This window comes from Oryzias latipes, chromosome 8, assembly GCF_053564925.1.
Source record: "Oryzias latipes strain Hd-rR chromosome 8, Olatipes_Hd-rR_3.1".
In the NCBI taxonomy this organism is placed as follows: Eukaryota; Metazoa; Chordata; class Actinopteri; order Beloniformes; family Adrianichthyidae; genus Oryzias; species Oryzias latipes.
Genome location: NC_136244.1, coordinates 27,502,438 through 27,516,604, shown reverse-complemented (window position 1 = coordinate 27,516,604; position 14,167 = coordinate 27,502,438). Strand labels below are relative to the sequence as shown.

At 50.3% G+C, this 14,167-nt stretch overlaps 1 protein-coding gene and 1 long non-coding RNA gene across 6 annotated transcripts; one reads left to right on the top strand and one right to left on the bottom strand.

Annotated features, from left to right (window-relative positions):
* Window positions 1–340: 340 nt before the first annotated feature.
* On the bottom strand, window positions 341–13,550 carry LOC101157134 (calpain-15). 5 transcript variants are annotated; one of them, XM_078951961.1, is made up of 13 exons: window positions 12,434–12,575; window positions 10,756–10,859; window positions 9,253–10,243; window positions 7,622–7,830; window positions 7,368–7,551; window positions 7,049–7,272; window positions 4,470–4,595; window positions 4,229–4,381; window positions 3,822–3,983; window positions 3,521–3,741; window positions 3,288–3,433; window positions 2,696–2,874; window positions 341–1,889 (listed from the first exon to the last, which is right to left on the bottom strand). In XM_078951961.1, the coding sequence occupies exons 2-13, from the start codon at window positions 10,815–10,817 to the stop codon at window positions 1,712–1,714; spliced, it is 2,835 nt and encodes a 944-aa protein (XP_078808087.1). In that variant the 5' UTR covers window positions 10,818–10,859; window positions 12,434–12,575; the 3' UTR covers window positions 341–1,711. The 5 variants fall into 5 exon arrangements, with proteins under 5 accessions (XP_078808087.1, XP_023813018.1, XP_023813015.1 ...); XM_023957250.2 differs by lacking the exon at window positions 12,434–12,575 and adding an exon at window positions 10,421–10,538 and having other exon boundaries at window positions 10,756–10,829; XM_023957247.2 differs by lacking the exons at window positions 10,756–10,859; window positions 12,434–12,575 and adding an exon at window positions 13,393–13,550.
* On the top strand, window positions 1,669–13,949 carry LOC144994353 (uncharacterized). Its single transcript, XR_013657859.1, has 2 exons — window positions 1,669–2,075; window positions 13,318–13,949. It is a non-coding gene; the product is annotated as an uncharacterized LOC144994353 (long non-coding RNA).
* The last annotated feature ends 218 nt before the right edge of the window (window positions 13,950–14,167 follow it).

Below are 14,167 nucleotides of genomic sequence, written 5' to 3'. Positions count from 1 at the left end.
GTTCACTGTCTCACTGCAGCATATCTGTGGTGAACACTGGATCATGAGGTCAAAGGTTAAACAGGTAAACCAGCAGCTGCAGGCTGCGCACGTGTCCACCAGAGGGCGCTAGAAGAGACTTCCATTCAGAAAACAATGGATTGACAGGGGAACAGTTAAACTTTAATGTGCATCTCATTTTCTTAACAAATTGCATTTGATATATTTTTGTCTTTTTGCTGAACTTAATTTCCGAATTCATCATTTTAACAAACAAAAACTATTAGCTGCTGTTGTTCTGACCTCAGCGACCAAACAAAAACCCAGAAAATACTTCATAAAAAATGAAAACAAACGACAGTTTCTGATAAAAGTGTAAATTTTAATTAGTTCTACATCCTCAGGCTAACATGTGATGAACAGGATTCCCGTGAATCCAGTTGATTAAAGAGAAACCCTCTGAAGGCAGATCTGCTGTGGTGACGGACAGCTCTCCGGTTTGCATAGTTTGATCCCCAGAGGTTCCGTTACCCCGCTGGGTTTGTGAAAGTGCAAACCGCTCCGGGACCTCCAGCCTCAGCGGGGAACATGAGCGCCACCATGAGGCGCTGCGTCACGGTTCTGTGGACCCGAAGGTGTTTATGAGGCTCCGCCTCCAAAGACAGCAGGACATGAAGTATGGCAGCCCTAAAAGTCCAAAACTATGGGGGAAATATAACTGGAACTAAAGGGGAAAATTCAAATGTAATTCTTTTAAACTAATATCTAAATGTAAAATGTGAAAGATGTAAAGTTTGTAACCTAATTATCTTAGACATGTTGTTTTTATAGTGATCTTTTTAAAATTCAATGTATATTAAGACTTTTGTCTTTTTATTTTATTTTTCAAACATTTTTTAAACATTTACTATTTTTGATGCCGTTTTGTTTCCTGGTTGTTTGACTGAGTTTCCTGCTGAATCCCTAAATGACTGCAGACGTCTGAACAGGAAGTGGATGGATTTGGGTTTGAGCAAAGGAGCTGAAGCTGCAGAGGAGCCGGCGGCGCCGGCGGCGGCGGGCTGCTCCGCTTCACGCCTCATCCAACGTGATGAATTAAGCACCACAGCTGTAGAAAGTGGTTAGAAATTCAAAAAGCCTTTTGGAAGTTTAGGTGTTTGTGTGAGAATCCGTGTTTTCTGTTTGTCAGATTTAAACGTCATTTTCAATTCTTTGTTTCAGTTTAATGGATTTATTTTTGAATTTTAGTTCATTTTGTCATTTATCACCATTTTAAATGTTAGAGTTTTTCTTCCTTCGTCTTAGAAATGTTTTCAGTTTTATTTATTTTTTAAACTTTCTGATGATTTTTCAGCTGATTGTGATTTTTGTGTGTTTGTGTGCATCTATATGTCTGTGTGTGTGTGTGTTTGTGTGTTTTACACTCCATTGGGGTCTCAGTAGAGAAAGCGTTCAGACTGTGTGAAGCAGAGGTGATGAAGATGAGACGCTGGCCTTCATCTTTTCTCTAAACTGAAAAATGGCCGACATGGAGGCCGATCCATAAAGGAGCTCTGGGACAAACAAACAAACAAACAAACAAACAAACAAACAAACGTTTTCCAACAATGACGCTGAGTCCCAATCTCAGAATACTGTTGTGAGGTTTCCTGGGAGGACTCTTCATCTTCATCCTCATCTCCTTCACAGAGCAGCTGCCTCCTCTCTGGCCCGGTTCTGTGGTCTCTGGACCTCATAGGGGTCTGGGCTGATGCAGACCTGCGGTCTCTGGGATCAGAGCGGGACAGTGGGTCGCCTTGGAGGGACTCCAGTTCCCCAGAGACGGCAGGACGGCCTTCCTGTGAGCCAGTCTGTGGGTGATGGAGAAGCCGGCGTTTCCCTCCAGCTGGGACAGAACCACCAGCACCTGCCTGAGACACAGAGACGCTCCTGAAACCTGTGGAGCTGCTTCACCTGCAGCTCAGTCTGACGGCGTCTGGACCAGACCACGAGCACGGTCCTTCACTTCAGCGTCTGCAGCCGAAAGGAGGAAAAAAGCCGCTGAAGACGTGGAAGTGAGAAGATCTGCTGAACGTCTTAAAGAAACCTGAACGAAGGTGAGAAGTTCTACAAACACCAAACCTGCATGAAAAACTCCATGAAGCTTTTATTGTTAAAAAATGTAAATATTAGTGAAAGTAAAAGATGAAAAATGAACCAAAAACCAAAAAAAGATCATTTAAAAATGAATAATTGATGAATTTACATTTAGAAAAAGAAATACTGATTCATCAAAGACGAGTTTTGTGGTTTTATGTCAGAATTTAGGCTTTTATTGTTGAAAGTTTCAAAGCTGCTTAGTTTATGTTAAAACTTTGAAACAAACATTTAAAAAAGAAGTTTGAGAAATCAAATCAATATTTCTTCTAGTTGTGTTCAATCAAAAAGGGAATCAGAGCTTTTGAATCTGATTCTTATGAGTTGTCTGGAAAGCTACGCTTTATTCTGAAGGGTTTGGATCATTTCCTGTTTGATTAAATCTCTATTTCCATCACTTTTCACTTAAATATGTTTGAAAAACCATAAAATCCAATCGGAATGAACATGAATGTGTTATTGTTTGCTGATGTTCTCAGCGGTTAAAGAAGGCTCTCAGAGCGCAGTGGGCGTGGCCTTCAGAAACTCGCCGTTCCTCATAACTGTGGACTGTGTGTGTGTTTGTTTGTGGGGGGGGGACCTGTGCAGGGGAGGGATGCTGTCCACCGTTTTGAGGCTGCCGCGCGTCGACACCACGTTGAAGCTCTCGCTGCAGTCGCAGGACACGTGCAGGTGATGTCTGGGGTGCCTGTTTTCCACCATCACGATAAGCCCCGCCCACCCATGCGTCAGGTAGTAGCAGGTCATCCCCTCTCGACCCTGATCCAGCAGAAAGTCAGAATGTTAATTCATTGGAAGCAAAAAAATGAAAAAAAGCTTTTACATGAACAGATAGCTTTAAAAACTGTTACCAAAAATATAAAACCAGGAAATTTATTTTTGAAAAACAGCTACAACGTTTTTTTCTGTCGTCAAAAAAAGTTGGAAAAATAATTAAAATTAAAAAAAGTAAAAAGCAGAGGCATCGAATAACAAAAGCTTTTACTTTGAAAAACTGTCATTACAGAGTAAAAGCCTCCCAAACGCGGGTCGTTTAAGGTCTAATCTGGATTTTCTTGTTTTACTGAAAGCAGAGATTTTCTACAGAAATATGTCAAATAGATCCTGAGCCGACGTGACTCGTGTGTGAACGCGCTGGCGTGTCTCACGAGAGACGCCAGAACGAGTCTCACCTCGTGCCGCTCTCCTTTGGTCTCCGCCAGCTGCATGATGGCGTCGGCCATGGCGGTGCTGGAGGCGGCGACCCGCCCCACCGTCAGCAGTCTGGAGCTGTAGACCGCAAGCGTGAAGCGCGGCGCCTCCGCTCTGCTGCAGCCCGCTGAAACACAGGGCGGAGCCGTCAGGCGTTGGTGTGCTCCAGTTCTACCTTTAGGTTCTACACTTTAGCAGTGGGTGGAGCTCTCACCGGCGCCCTCGCCGTCCCAGCTCTGCCAGTGGTTGAAGGCGAGGCAGAGCACGCCGTACTCGCCCGGTTCCAGCATGACGTCGCAGCCCACGAACCTCCTCACCGAGCGCCGGCTGTGCGCCAGCAGGCGGCCCAGCGTCAGCGCGCCGCAGCCGTCGTACGCCACGCGGAACACCAGCACGCACAGGTCCAGGAGGTGGCTCTCCGCCGTGTCCCAGCGCCTGCAGGGGCCGAGTCCACGGAGGAACAACTGGGTCAGAGAGAACCGTCAGAACCCGCAGAACCGCAGGGCTCAGGTCACCTGCTGCCTCGCTGGAACAAGGCCAGCTCCACCGCCGTCCTCTCCTGCACCGTCACGGCCAAAACCGGCACCGGACCGTCCGCTCCACAGGGGAAAACGCCCGGAACTCGAACCTCCTGCCAGTCCGGATGAATCTTACAGAGATCCACCGAGTCAAAGAACCTGCCAGAACCACGGGCCCCAAAAAGTTCCTTCTGTTTTAGATCTTTATCTCAATCTGACACTTTACAGGAAACATAAGTGAGTCCCCTCTAGGAGGACCAAAAGAGAACGTCTAGAACGTTACACAGAACCAGGAGAACCTCTCCAGGCTTCACCGTGTTTCTTCTCCTCAGCCTGAAATTCTTCCAGCTGCACATTTTTCCTGAAGCTGAATCCGTTTGGATCCTTTGCTGCTTCTCACCCACCTGGTGAAATCCTCAAAGTCCATCCAGAACAGGCCGTCCTCGCCGCGGTTGGTGCACAGCGCCCTCTTCAGGTGTGGAGGCCAGTCGGGCCAGTCATCCGCCCAGGCTCCGGTCCAGGAGAACCGACCCCACGGGTTCCTGAGCTGCACCAGCCTGGACCACACGGTGACGGCAAACACCTGAGCAAGCTGCCGGACCCCCCAGGAGGTCGGGTCCTGAGCCCCGCGGCCCCCCGCCTCACCTGTGCCCCTCGACGTCCTGTACGTCCAGGACGGAGTACGCGTGTCGAGGTCGCAAACCCAGAGACTCGTACTCGCTGTCGTCCACCCGCATGTTGCCCCCCCCGCAGGAAGCCCCCATCAGGAAGCTGGAGAAGGAAAACAAGTATGACTGCAGAGGCAGAACCATCCATCCATCATCCATCCATCCATGATCCATCCATGATCCATCCATCCATCATCCATCCATCCATGATCCATCCATGATCCATCCATCCATTCATCATCCATCTATCTGTCATCCATCCATCCATGCATCATCCATCCCTCCTCCATCCATCCATCCATCCATCATTCATCCATCCGTCATCCATCCATCATCCATCCATCCATCCATCATCCATCCATCCTCCATCCACCCATCCATTCATCATCCATCCATCATCCATCCATCCATCATTCATCCATCCGTCATCCATCATCCATCCCTCCTCCATCCATCCATCCATCCATCCATCCATCCATCCATCCATCCATCATTCATCCATCCTCCATCCACCCATCATCCATCCATCCTCCATCCACCCATCCATTCATCATCCATCCATCATCCATCTATCTGTCATCCATCCATCATCCATCCATCCATCATCCATCCATCCATCATCCATCCCTCCTCCATCCATCCATCCATCCATCCATCCATCCATCCATCCATCCATCCATCATCCATCCATTATCCATCCATCCATCATCCATCCATCCTCCATCCACCCATCCATTCATCATCCATCCATCATCCATCTATCTGTCATCCATCCATCATCCATTCATCATCAATCCATCCTCCATCCATCCATCAATTCATCATCCATCCATCATCCATCCATCCATCCATGCATCATCCATCCCTCCTCCATCCATCCATCCATCCATCCATCATTCATCCATCCGTCATCCATCATCCATCATCCATCCATCCTCCATCCACCCATCCATTCATCATCCATCCATCATCCATCCATGCATCATCCATCCCTCCTCCATCCATCCATCCATCCATCCATCCATCCATCCATCATTCATCCATTCGTCATCCATCCATCATCCATCCATTATCCATCCATCCATCATCCATCCATCCATCCATTCATCATGCATCCATCATCCATCCATGCATCATCCATCCATCCATCCATCCATCCATCCATCCATCCATCATTCATCCATCCGTCATCCATCCATCATCCATCCATCATCCATCCATCCATTCATCATCCATCCATCCATTCATCATCCATCTATCTGTCATCCATCCATCCATCCATCATTCATCCATCCGTCATCCATCCATCATCCATCCATTATCCATCCATCCATCATCCATCCATCCTCCATCCACCCATCCATTCATCATCCATCCATCATCCATCCATGCATCATCCATCCATCATCCATCCATCCATCCATCCATCCATCCATCCATCATTCATCCATCCGTCATCCATCCATCATCCATCCATCATCCATCCATCCATTCATCATCCATCCATCCATCCATCATCCATCTATCTGTCATCCATCCATCATCCATTCATCATCAATCCATCCTCCATCCATCCATCATCCATTCATCATCCATCCATCATCCATCCATCCATCCATGCATCATCCATCCCTCCTCCATCCATCCATCCATCCATCCGTCATTCATCCATCCGTCATCCATCCATCATCCATCCATCATCCATCCATCCGTCATCCATCCATCATCCATCCATGCATCATCCATCCATCCATCATCCATCCATCCATTCATCCTCCATCCATCATCCATCCATGCATCATCCATCCATCATCCATCCATGCATCATCCATCCCTCCTCCATTCATCCATCCATCATCCATCCATCCGTCTTCCATCCATCCGTCATCCATCCATCATCCATCCATCCGTCATCCATCCATCATCCATTCATCCATCATCCATCCATTATCCATCCATCCATCATCCATCCATCCTCCATCCACCCATCCATCCGTCATCCATCCGTCATCCATCCATCCGTCATCCATCCATCATCCATCCATCCATCATCCATCCATTATCCATCCATCCATCCATCCATCCATCCATCCGTCCATCATCCATCCATCCGTCATCCATCCACCCATCCATTCATCCATCCATCCGTCATCCATCCATCCGTCATCCATCCATCATCCATCCATCCATCATCCATCCATCCATCCATCCATCCATTATCCATCCATCCATCATCTATCCATCCTCCATCCACCCATCCATTCATCCATCCATCCGTCATCCATCCATCATCCATCCATCCATCATCCATCCATGCATCATCCATCCATCATCCATCCATGCATCATCCATCCCTCCTCCATCCATCCATCCATCCATCCGTCATTCATCCATCCGTCATCCATCCATCATCCATCCATCATCCATCCATCCGTCATCCATCCATCATCCATTCATGCATCATCCATCCATCCATCCACCATCCATCCATCCATCCATCCACCATCCATCATCATCCATCCATCCATCATCTATCCATCCATCCATACCCCTCACCCCGCCTCTTTTGAGCTCAGCATTTTGGCCCAGATCAGGTCCGTATCGATGGGGTCCTCTTTAGGGTTGGTGGTGCTGACCTGGAGGGCCAACGACTCGCAGGGCGCCCCCGTCAGCGTGGAAAGGCCCTCGATGGCGCGGCCCGCCTGCAAGGAGAAGTAGGAGCCGTGGAGCTTCGCCAGAGCTTTTTCGATCAGAGCCACCCAGAGCTGCTTCCTCTGGGCCTGCGGGGGAAAGAGGGTCCAGGATTCAGACGCAAATGTGACCCAAAACTCTGGAAGGCCTTTATGAGATCCCGCCTCCATGGACGCCGTCTCACCTGGGAGAAGAGGAGGTGTCCGCTCTCGTCACACGGCAGCATGTCATCCACCAGCACCGTGGTCCAGGACCCGTCTTTGCAGAGGCGGACCTGGTAGGCCCCTTCGGGACACAGCGAGCGGGTCACCATCACCCTCTCCACCAGCTCGGGCCGCTCAGCCAGAACCGCCAGCGCGCTCAGGAACCTGGACAAAGCGGCGTTTACCAACAGCTTCTGCAGGAGTTCAGGCCCCCGCAGGCAGAACGTTCTCTCACCAGCAGTTACCCAGAAGCCCTTGCAGGATGTCAGACGGCCTCACTGAGTGGAAAACGGACCACCTGAGCCCGCGCTCCCTGAAGCCGCAGCAGCTGATTTCTTCAGGTCGGAGCCACTTCTTGACGCGCTGCTGGACGCCATCGTCCGGCGGAAAGCCCACGGACTTTGGGTTTGGAGGGAAGCTGTCATCCACAAACACCACTGAGTTCTGTAAGAACAAACCACAACTCACAACAATGTTCAGCACCAGATTTAAACAGGTTCTGTCCGTCCTCTGCTTTTCTTCCTTTCTCTTCTCCACAGGTGCACAGGTTTATGGGCGGGGCTTTCTGCTACACCTGAAATTCCTCATCACTGTTAGTTAGTTCCATCCTGTTCTGACCGTTCTTGTTCCTAACTTTCAGTCTGCTCCCTGACCTCCATCAATCGCTCCTTCTAATCCCTCTGCAGCCTGAAGGGAAGCGGTTTGAACAGAAAACCGGTGAACATCTGCTTTGCAAAGCTGTTCACTTTTCTGTGACGTAATCATGAAAATGGTTCTACTGTTACTGATGACCTCACAAACCTGAAATCTCCTAGAAAAAACAAATATTGTAACAAAAAAAAAAGATTAGATGGAAAGAAAGTATAACAAAGAAACAGGACCTTCCAGGACGGTCCAGGACGGTCCAAGACAGTCCAGGACAGTCCAGGTCAGTCCAGGTCAGTCCAGGACGGTCCAGGATGTTCCAGGACGGTCTAGGATGTTCCAGGACGCTCCAGGACGCTCCAGGACAGTCCAGGACGGTCCAAGATGGTCCAGGATGGTCCAGGTCAGTCCAGGCCGGTCCAGAATATTCCAGGACGGTCCAGGACAGTCCAGGACGGTCTAGGATGTTCCAGGACGGTCCAGGATGTTCCAGGATGGTCCAGGACAGTCCAGGACGGTCCAGGACGGTCCAGGACAGTCCAGGACGGTCCAGGATCTTCCAGGACGGTCCAGGACGGTCCAGGATGGTCCAGGTCAGTCCAGGCCAGTCCAGGATCTTCCAGGACGGTCCAGGACTTTCTAGGATGTTCCAGGACGGTGAACAGACTCGTAAAACATCAAGTCTGGTTCTGCTGGAGGACTTCCATAACCTCTGCACCATCACATTCTGCATGTTCAGAATGTGGATGACACCCACTGACTGTATATGAGAACTGGACTGAGTGACTCCTCCCCCCAGGCTTTCCAAACAGGAAGTAGCTCTAAGAAGCCAAAACTCGAGAGACATCTATAGAGAGATAAACAGCTGTTCCTCAGTCCTTCTATTGGCCAGAAGAACTGTTCGAGACCTTTTTTTAACATCTTCTTCATAATCCTCATTTTCCATGATAATTTAAATTTATAAACTGACCAATCAGATGCTTCAATGAAAGTAGGCGGAGCCTGTTGTCCCCAACGACCATTGTGCAAAGCGTTTTATTGACAGATTTGGTGTAGCCCACTAGGGGTGTGGCCTTAAAACAGACTAAGATGACTTCAATAGGTTGGAGTTGGAATAAACCATTTCCTATGGGGGGGGGGTCCAGTTGTCATAAAGAGTCTATAGTGACGCTGAAACCTTCCGGTTGCGTTCTCAGCCATGCAGGAGTAAAAAGGAGGAACCTGTCTGCAGAAGCTGACGATGTCCTCCCACAGGCCTCGCGCCTCCCCCTCGTCGCTCTGCCGCAGCGCCTCCACCGGCCGGCTCTCCTGCCTCGCCGAGGTCGCCGGTGGTTTCAGCTGTTGGGGGCTGCAGCACGCCAGGCAGTGTTTGGCTTTGATCTGGTTGATGAGGGTGCACGCCGGACAGGACCACTCCCGGCCGTCTGCAGGGGGGGGGTCCAACCCTGATGAGCGTGACGCAGGCGGCAGAGGAGACGCCTCCTCCTTGAGGACGCTGAGCCTCCTGGTATTAAGCAGGTCCGCCTGTGGGGGGGGCTGTAGGGCTGTCAGAGTCTGAGGAGATGTTGGTCTCTGCCTCAGGCCAGTTTCTGAGGGGGGGACCTCTCTGCGGCTGCAGGGGACCACATTATTGTGGCCTGGGGGGGGGCTTGCGTTTGGATGTGAAGCTCCCAGCAGTGAGCTCTCCCCCCACATGGAGAGAGAGAGTGCCCCCGCTGCCTCGTCCTGCTGGTTGCAGACGTCTGGCATGAGCAGCGCCTCTGCTGGGACCTGCGGCAGAGACAGCTTGCGGGGGCCCCCACAAGCGGAGCAGGACATGGAGGTGGGGGTGTTCTGCAGCGTGCACCTCAGGCAGTCCCAGGACCTGCTGCTTTTCTCCGCCTTTGTCCTGCTCTGTTCGACGGACGGCGCCCTCAGCAGGCCAGAGCAGCTGCTGGAGCGCTGGGGTCGGGGCTGCTCGCCGGGGGGGTCCAGAGGTTTGCAGTGACTGCACAGTGAGCAGGTGAGGCTGCTGGGGGAGTTGGTGAGTGTGCAGCGGGGGCAGGACCATCCAGAATCGGCTTTGCCGGTGCCGGGTCTCAGCCAGCGGGGCACGGATCCCCGCCGGGGGGCTTCACAGATGGAGCAGCGGGGGGCGCCGGCGGCGTTTAGGAAAGTACAGCAGCCGCAGGTCCACTGAGTCCGGAGAGCCGGCATGGAACCAGAGGAGAAACTGCAGACAAACACAGAGGTCAAGGGTCAAATCCTGCTTCAGCTCCTGCAGCTCTAAGCGCTGCCATGCCCCCCCCCCAAACCCCCCAAACCCCCACATGAATCCATGTTCAAAACAAATCAAACTTTATTTATAAATAGCTTCTCAAACGCACACAGATGGAACCGCTTCATTTACCTTAAAAAGTGGATAAAGCTGCTCTGAAAGAAAATCCAGTTTAAATCCCCAAAACAGGCTCAGAACTGCTTCAAACCCAGGTCTGAAACCAGTTCAGAACCAGGAAAAGGTCCGGTTTCTGATCAATAAAAAACAGTCTTGGTAAGCTTAATGCAAAGGGGGGAGGGGGGTAACCTGCAGAGAGAACATGAACCTAAAAATAACAGACAGGACTTTGTCTGAGTCTCGGGTGGAAGCATTAAAATACACAAACATGGAATCCAGACTAGAAGCTGATTGGCTGCAGCGTCAGAAGCTGTTTTGATCGGTTTTCATCAGGGAAAAAACAAACTAACCGTCTGATGCTCCAAACAGGAAGATCGTTTCCACTGAGGCCTCCAGCAGAAAAACTCCACATTTTCCTGCAGACCTGGAGGAGGAGCTGCAGCAGAAACGCTCTCTGATGAAGAAGAGGAGCCGCTTTCATGAAAAAGTCCATTTTTATTCTGAAAACGTGGCTTCCTTCTCATCACTCCCTGATACATTGAATACGGTCATAAGATTAAAAAAAACTACAAATGAATCTGATTTTCTGAAAACAGACGTTTTTTAAACCAACCTTTAGAAACATAAATGGTTAAACAATCAGCGGTGAAACATTCAGACAAGCCTGCCTATGCAAACAGGTCAGAGCAGACGGTATTTGCAGACGGGTCAGAGCAGACAGTTTGTGCAGACTGGTCAGAGCAGGCGGTCTGTGGAGATGGGTCAGAGCAGACGGTTTGTGCAGACGGATCAGAGCAGACGGCTTGTGCAGACGGGTCAGAGCAGACGGTTTGTGCAGACGGGTCAGAGCAGACAGTTTGTGCAGACTGGTCAGAGCAGGCGGTCTGTGGAGATGGGTCAGAGCAGACGGTTTGTGCAGACGGGTCAGAGCAGACGGTTTGTGCAGACGGGTCAGAGCAGACGGGTCAGAGCAGACGGTCCGTGCAGACTGGTCTGAGCAGGCGGTCTGTGGAGATGGGTCAGAGCAGACGGTTTGTGCAGACGGATCAGAGCAGACGGTTTGTGCAGACGGGTCAGAGCAGGTGGTCTTTGCAGACGGGTCAGAGCAGACGGTCAGTGCAGACTGGTCAGAGCAGGTGGTCTTTGCAGACGGGTCAGAGCAGGTGGTCTTTGCAGACGGGTCAGAGCAGGTGGTCTTTGCAGACGGGTCAGAGCAGGCGGTTTGTGCAGACAGGTCAGAGCAGACGGTACTTGCAGACGGGTCAGAGCAGACGGTTTGTGCAGACGGGTCAGATCAGACAGTATTTGCAGACGGGTCAGAGCAGACGGTATGTGCAGACGGGTCAGAGCAGACGGTATTTGCAGACAGGTCAGAGCAGACGGTATTTGCAGACGGGTCAGAGCAGACGGTTTGTGCAGACGGGTCAGATCAGACAGTATTTGCAGACGGGTCAGAGCAGACGGTATGTGCAGACGGGTCAGAGCAGACGGTTTGTGCAGACAGGTCAGAGCAGACGGTATTTGCAGACGGGTCAGAGCAGACGGTTTGTGCAGACGGGTCAGATCAGACAGTATTTGCAGACGGGTCAGAGCAGACGGTATGTGCAGACGGGTCAGAGCAGACAGTTTGTGCAGACAGGTCAGAGCAGACGGTATTTGCAGACGGGTCAGAGCAGACGGTTTGTGCAGACGGGTCAGAGCAGGTGGTATTTGCAGACGGGTCAGAGCAGACGGTTCGTGCAGACTGGTCAGAGCAGACGGCTAATGCAGACGGGTCAGAGCAGGTGGTCTTTGCAGACGGGTCAGAGCAGACGGCTAATGCAGACTGGTCAGAGCAGACGGCTGATGCAGACAGGTCACAATTGTGTAAAATTGGTAAGCAGTGCTTATTTCAGTCTTGGGAACTTTTGTCTTTCATCGTCTGGCAGAAGGTTAGGATTGGTTGTGATCTCCGTTTCTTCTCAGAAAGTACTGCATGCTTGACAAACATCTGTACAGATGCTGGTTGGTCTGTCTGTTCGTGTTCACCTGGATCCAACGTGTGATGCTTCCACGACTTCCTTCCAGCTGCAGCTCCGAGGTGCTAAAACATGAGCGTGATGAAATATTAAAAAGAGAGATGTGGGTTTGGGAGGAAGTGACCCGTTAACAGCTGCTGCAGAGACTTTCCTCACGACAAACATGTGGACGACGTCCCAGCAAACTGCACAGAAGAGACCTCCGCCATCAACACAGCAGCTGTTCTGCAGAATTCATTCACAGCTTCAAGAAGAAGAAAGACAGACGATCTGAGACAAACTCGTCTTCCTTCTGCTCAGTTTCATGCAGCTCCAGATGTGTCGGCTGCCCTTTGTCTTCCTGTTTGAAAATTCATGAGCTGCATTCGGATCCCCCTGCCTTCCAAAGGGAAGTTTGTGTGTGCGTCTCCAGATCATCGGCGGTTTCTTCTGCATCGCTGCATTTCCTGTCAGCGCGTAACCCGACTCCCCGACTTGGCCCGGAGGACGAGTGGAGTCTCACTCTGACTGGAATGCAGTCTCACGTAATCCCAGCGCTGGTTTTAGTCGATCAGTGCAGAGATTCAGCTTTTAGCAGCAAAGCCTTCAGAACAAACGACGATTGACCCAAAGAAAGCTTCTCTGAAGTCTTTGAAGAACCGCTCTGAAGAAACCAAAAAATGAGCTAATTGTTTTTCAGATTCCAGTCAAACTGAACAAAATACATAAACTGACCAATAAATACACAGTTGTATTTATTGCTGTGTTAATATCCAATAATGATTATTTATTCTTTATATTCTTCAGAAAAAAACACTTTTGCAGATTCTTTCACAAGAATGTAAATGGCAGCAGGAAGAAGGAACGTCCTGCCGATCTGATGGAAACATTCCTAATCCCCTCTTCCTGTTCTAGAACAAGCCCCGCCCCCTCTGTGATGAAGAACAGACTCCGCCTCTCTGTGTTGTAGAACAGAAGCCCCTCCCTCACCTGCGCTCTCGTTGGCGCCCGGCTATCTGTCGTGGGATGAAGGTGCTCTGGCTGCTCCTCAGACATCCCATGTTGGGGGAGGGGGGCAGAGCTCCACCCCGAGGACGACCATCACCGTCAGGCTCGTCAACCAGGAAGGAGGACGAAGAGCTTCCCATAATGCAGCAGGCTCATGTGGCGGGGCCCTGAAACACAGACATGCAGACCGGTTTGGACTGATGCATCTTCACGTTCACATCGGTTCTCTTTAGACAGAAACAAACCGTTTTTGGAGGATTAGTTTAGTTAGCAGAACCCTGGAAGATGAAGAGAAGATAACGGTCATCAAGAATGATTTTTTTCTAACAGCTGATGCAGAATTTTGTGAAGATCCAGATTGTCTACCTGAAAATGTCCTGATTTGCCTGCAGTTCAGTTTTTGAAATCCTGAGAGAAAAGCAGAATTTCTCTAAAACTGAAGATAAAAACTTAAAAGTCATGAAATGAAAAGGTTTCTTTGTTGGTGACCTGGATTTCAGAGAAGATCCTAACTAAAAAGTTCTTTCAAAGCAGAGAAACTTTCTTCTGAGAAACAAAACGAGAGTCCAGCATTTGCTGGATGGACCTGGACCTTCATCGGTTCTGCACTCCAGGCTCCAAGCTTCTCCCTGGATGGACTTCCTGCTGTCACTCGTCACACACAGTTGTCAGGTGAGGTTCCGGTACCTGCAGCTTCACGCTTCAGAGGAGGAACCGTGGAGCTGCAGAAGCTGCATCAGAGGCGATGAAGGTCTCC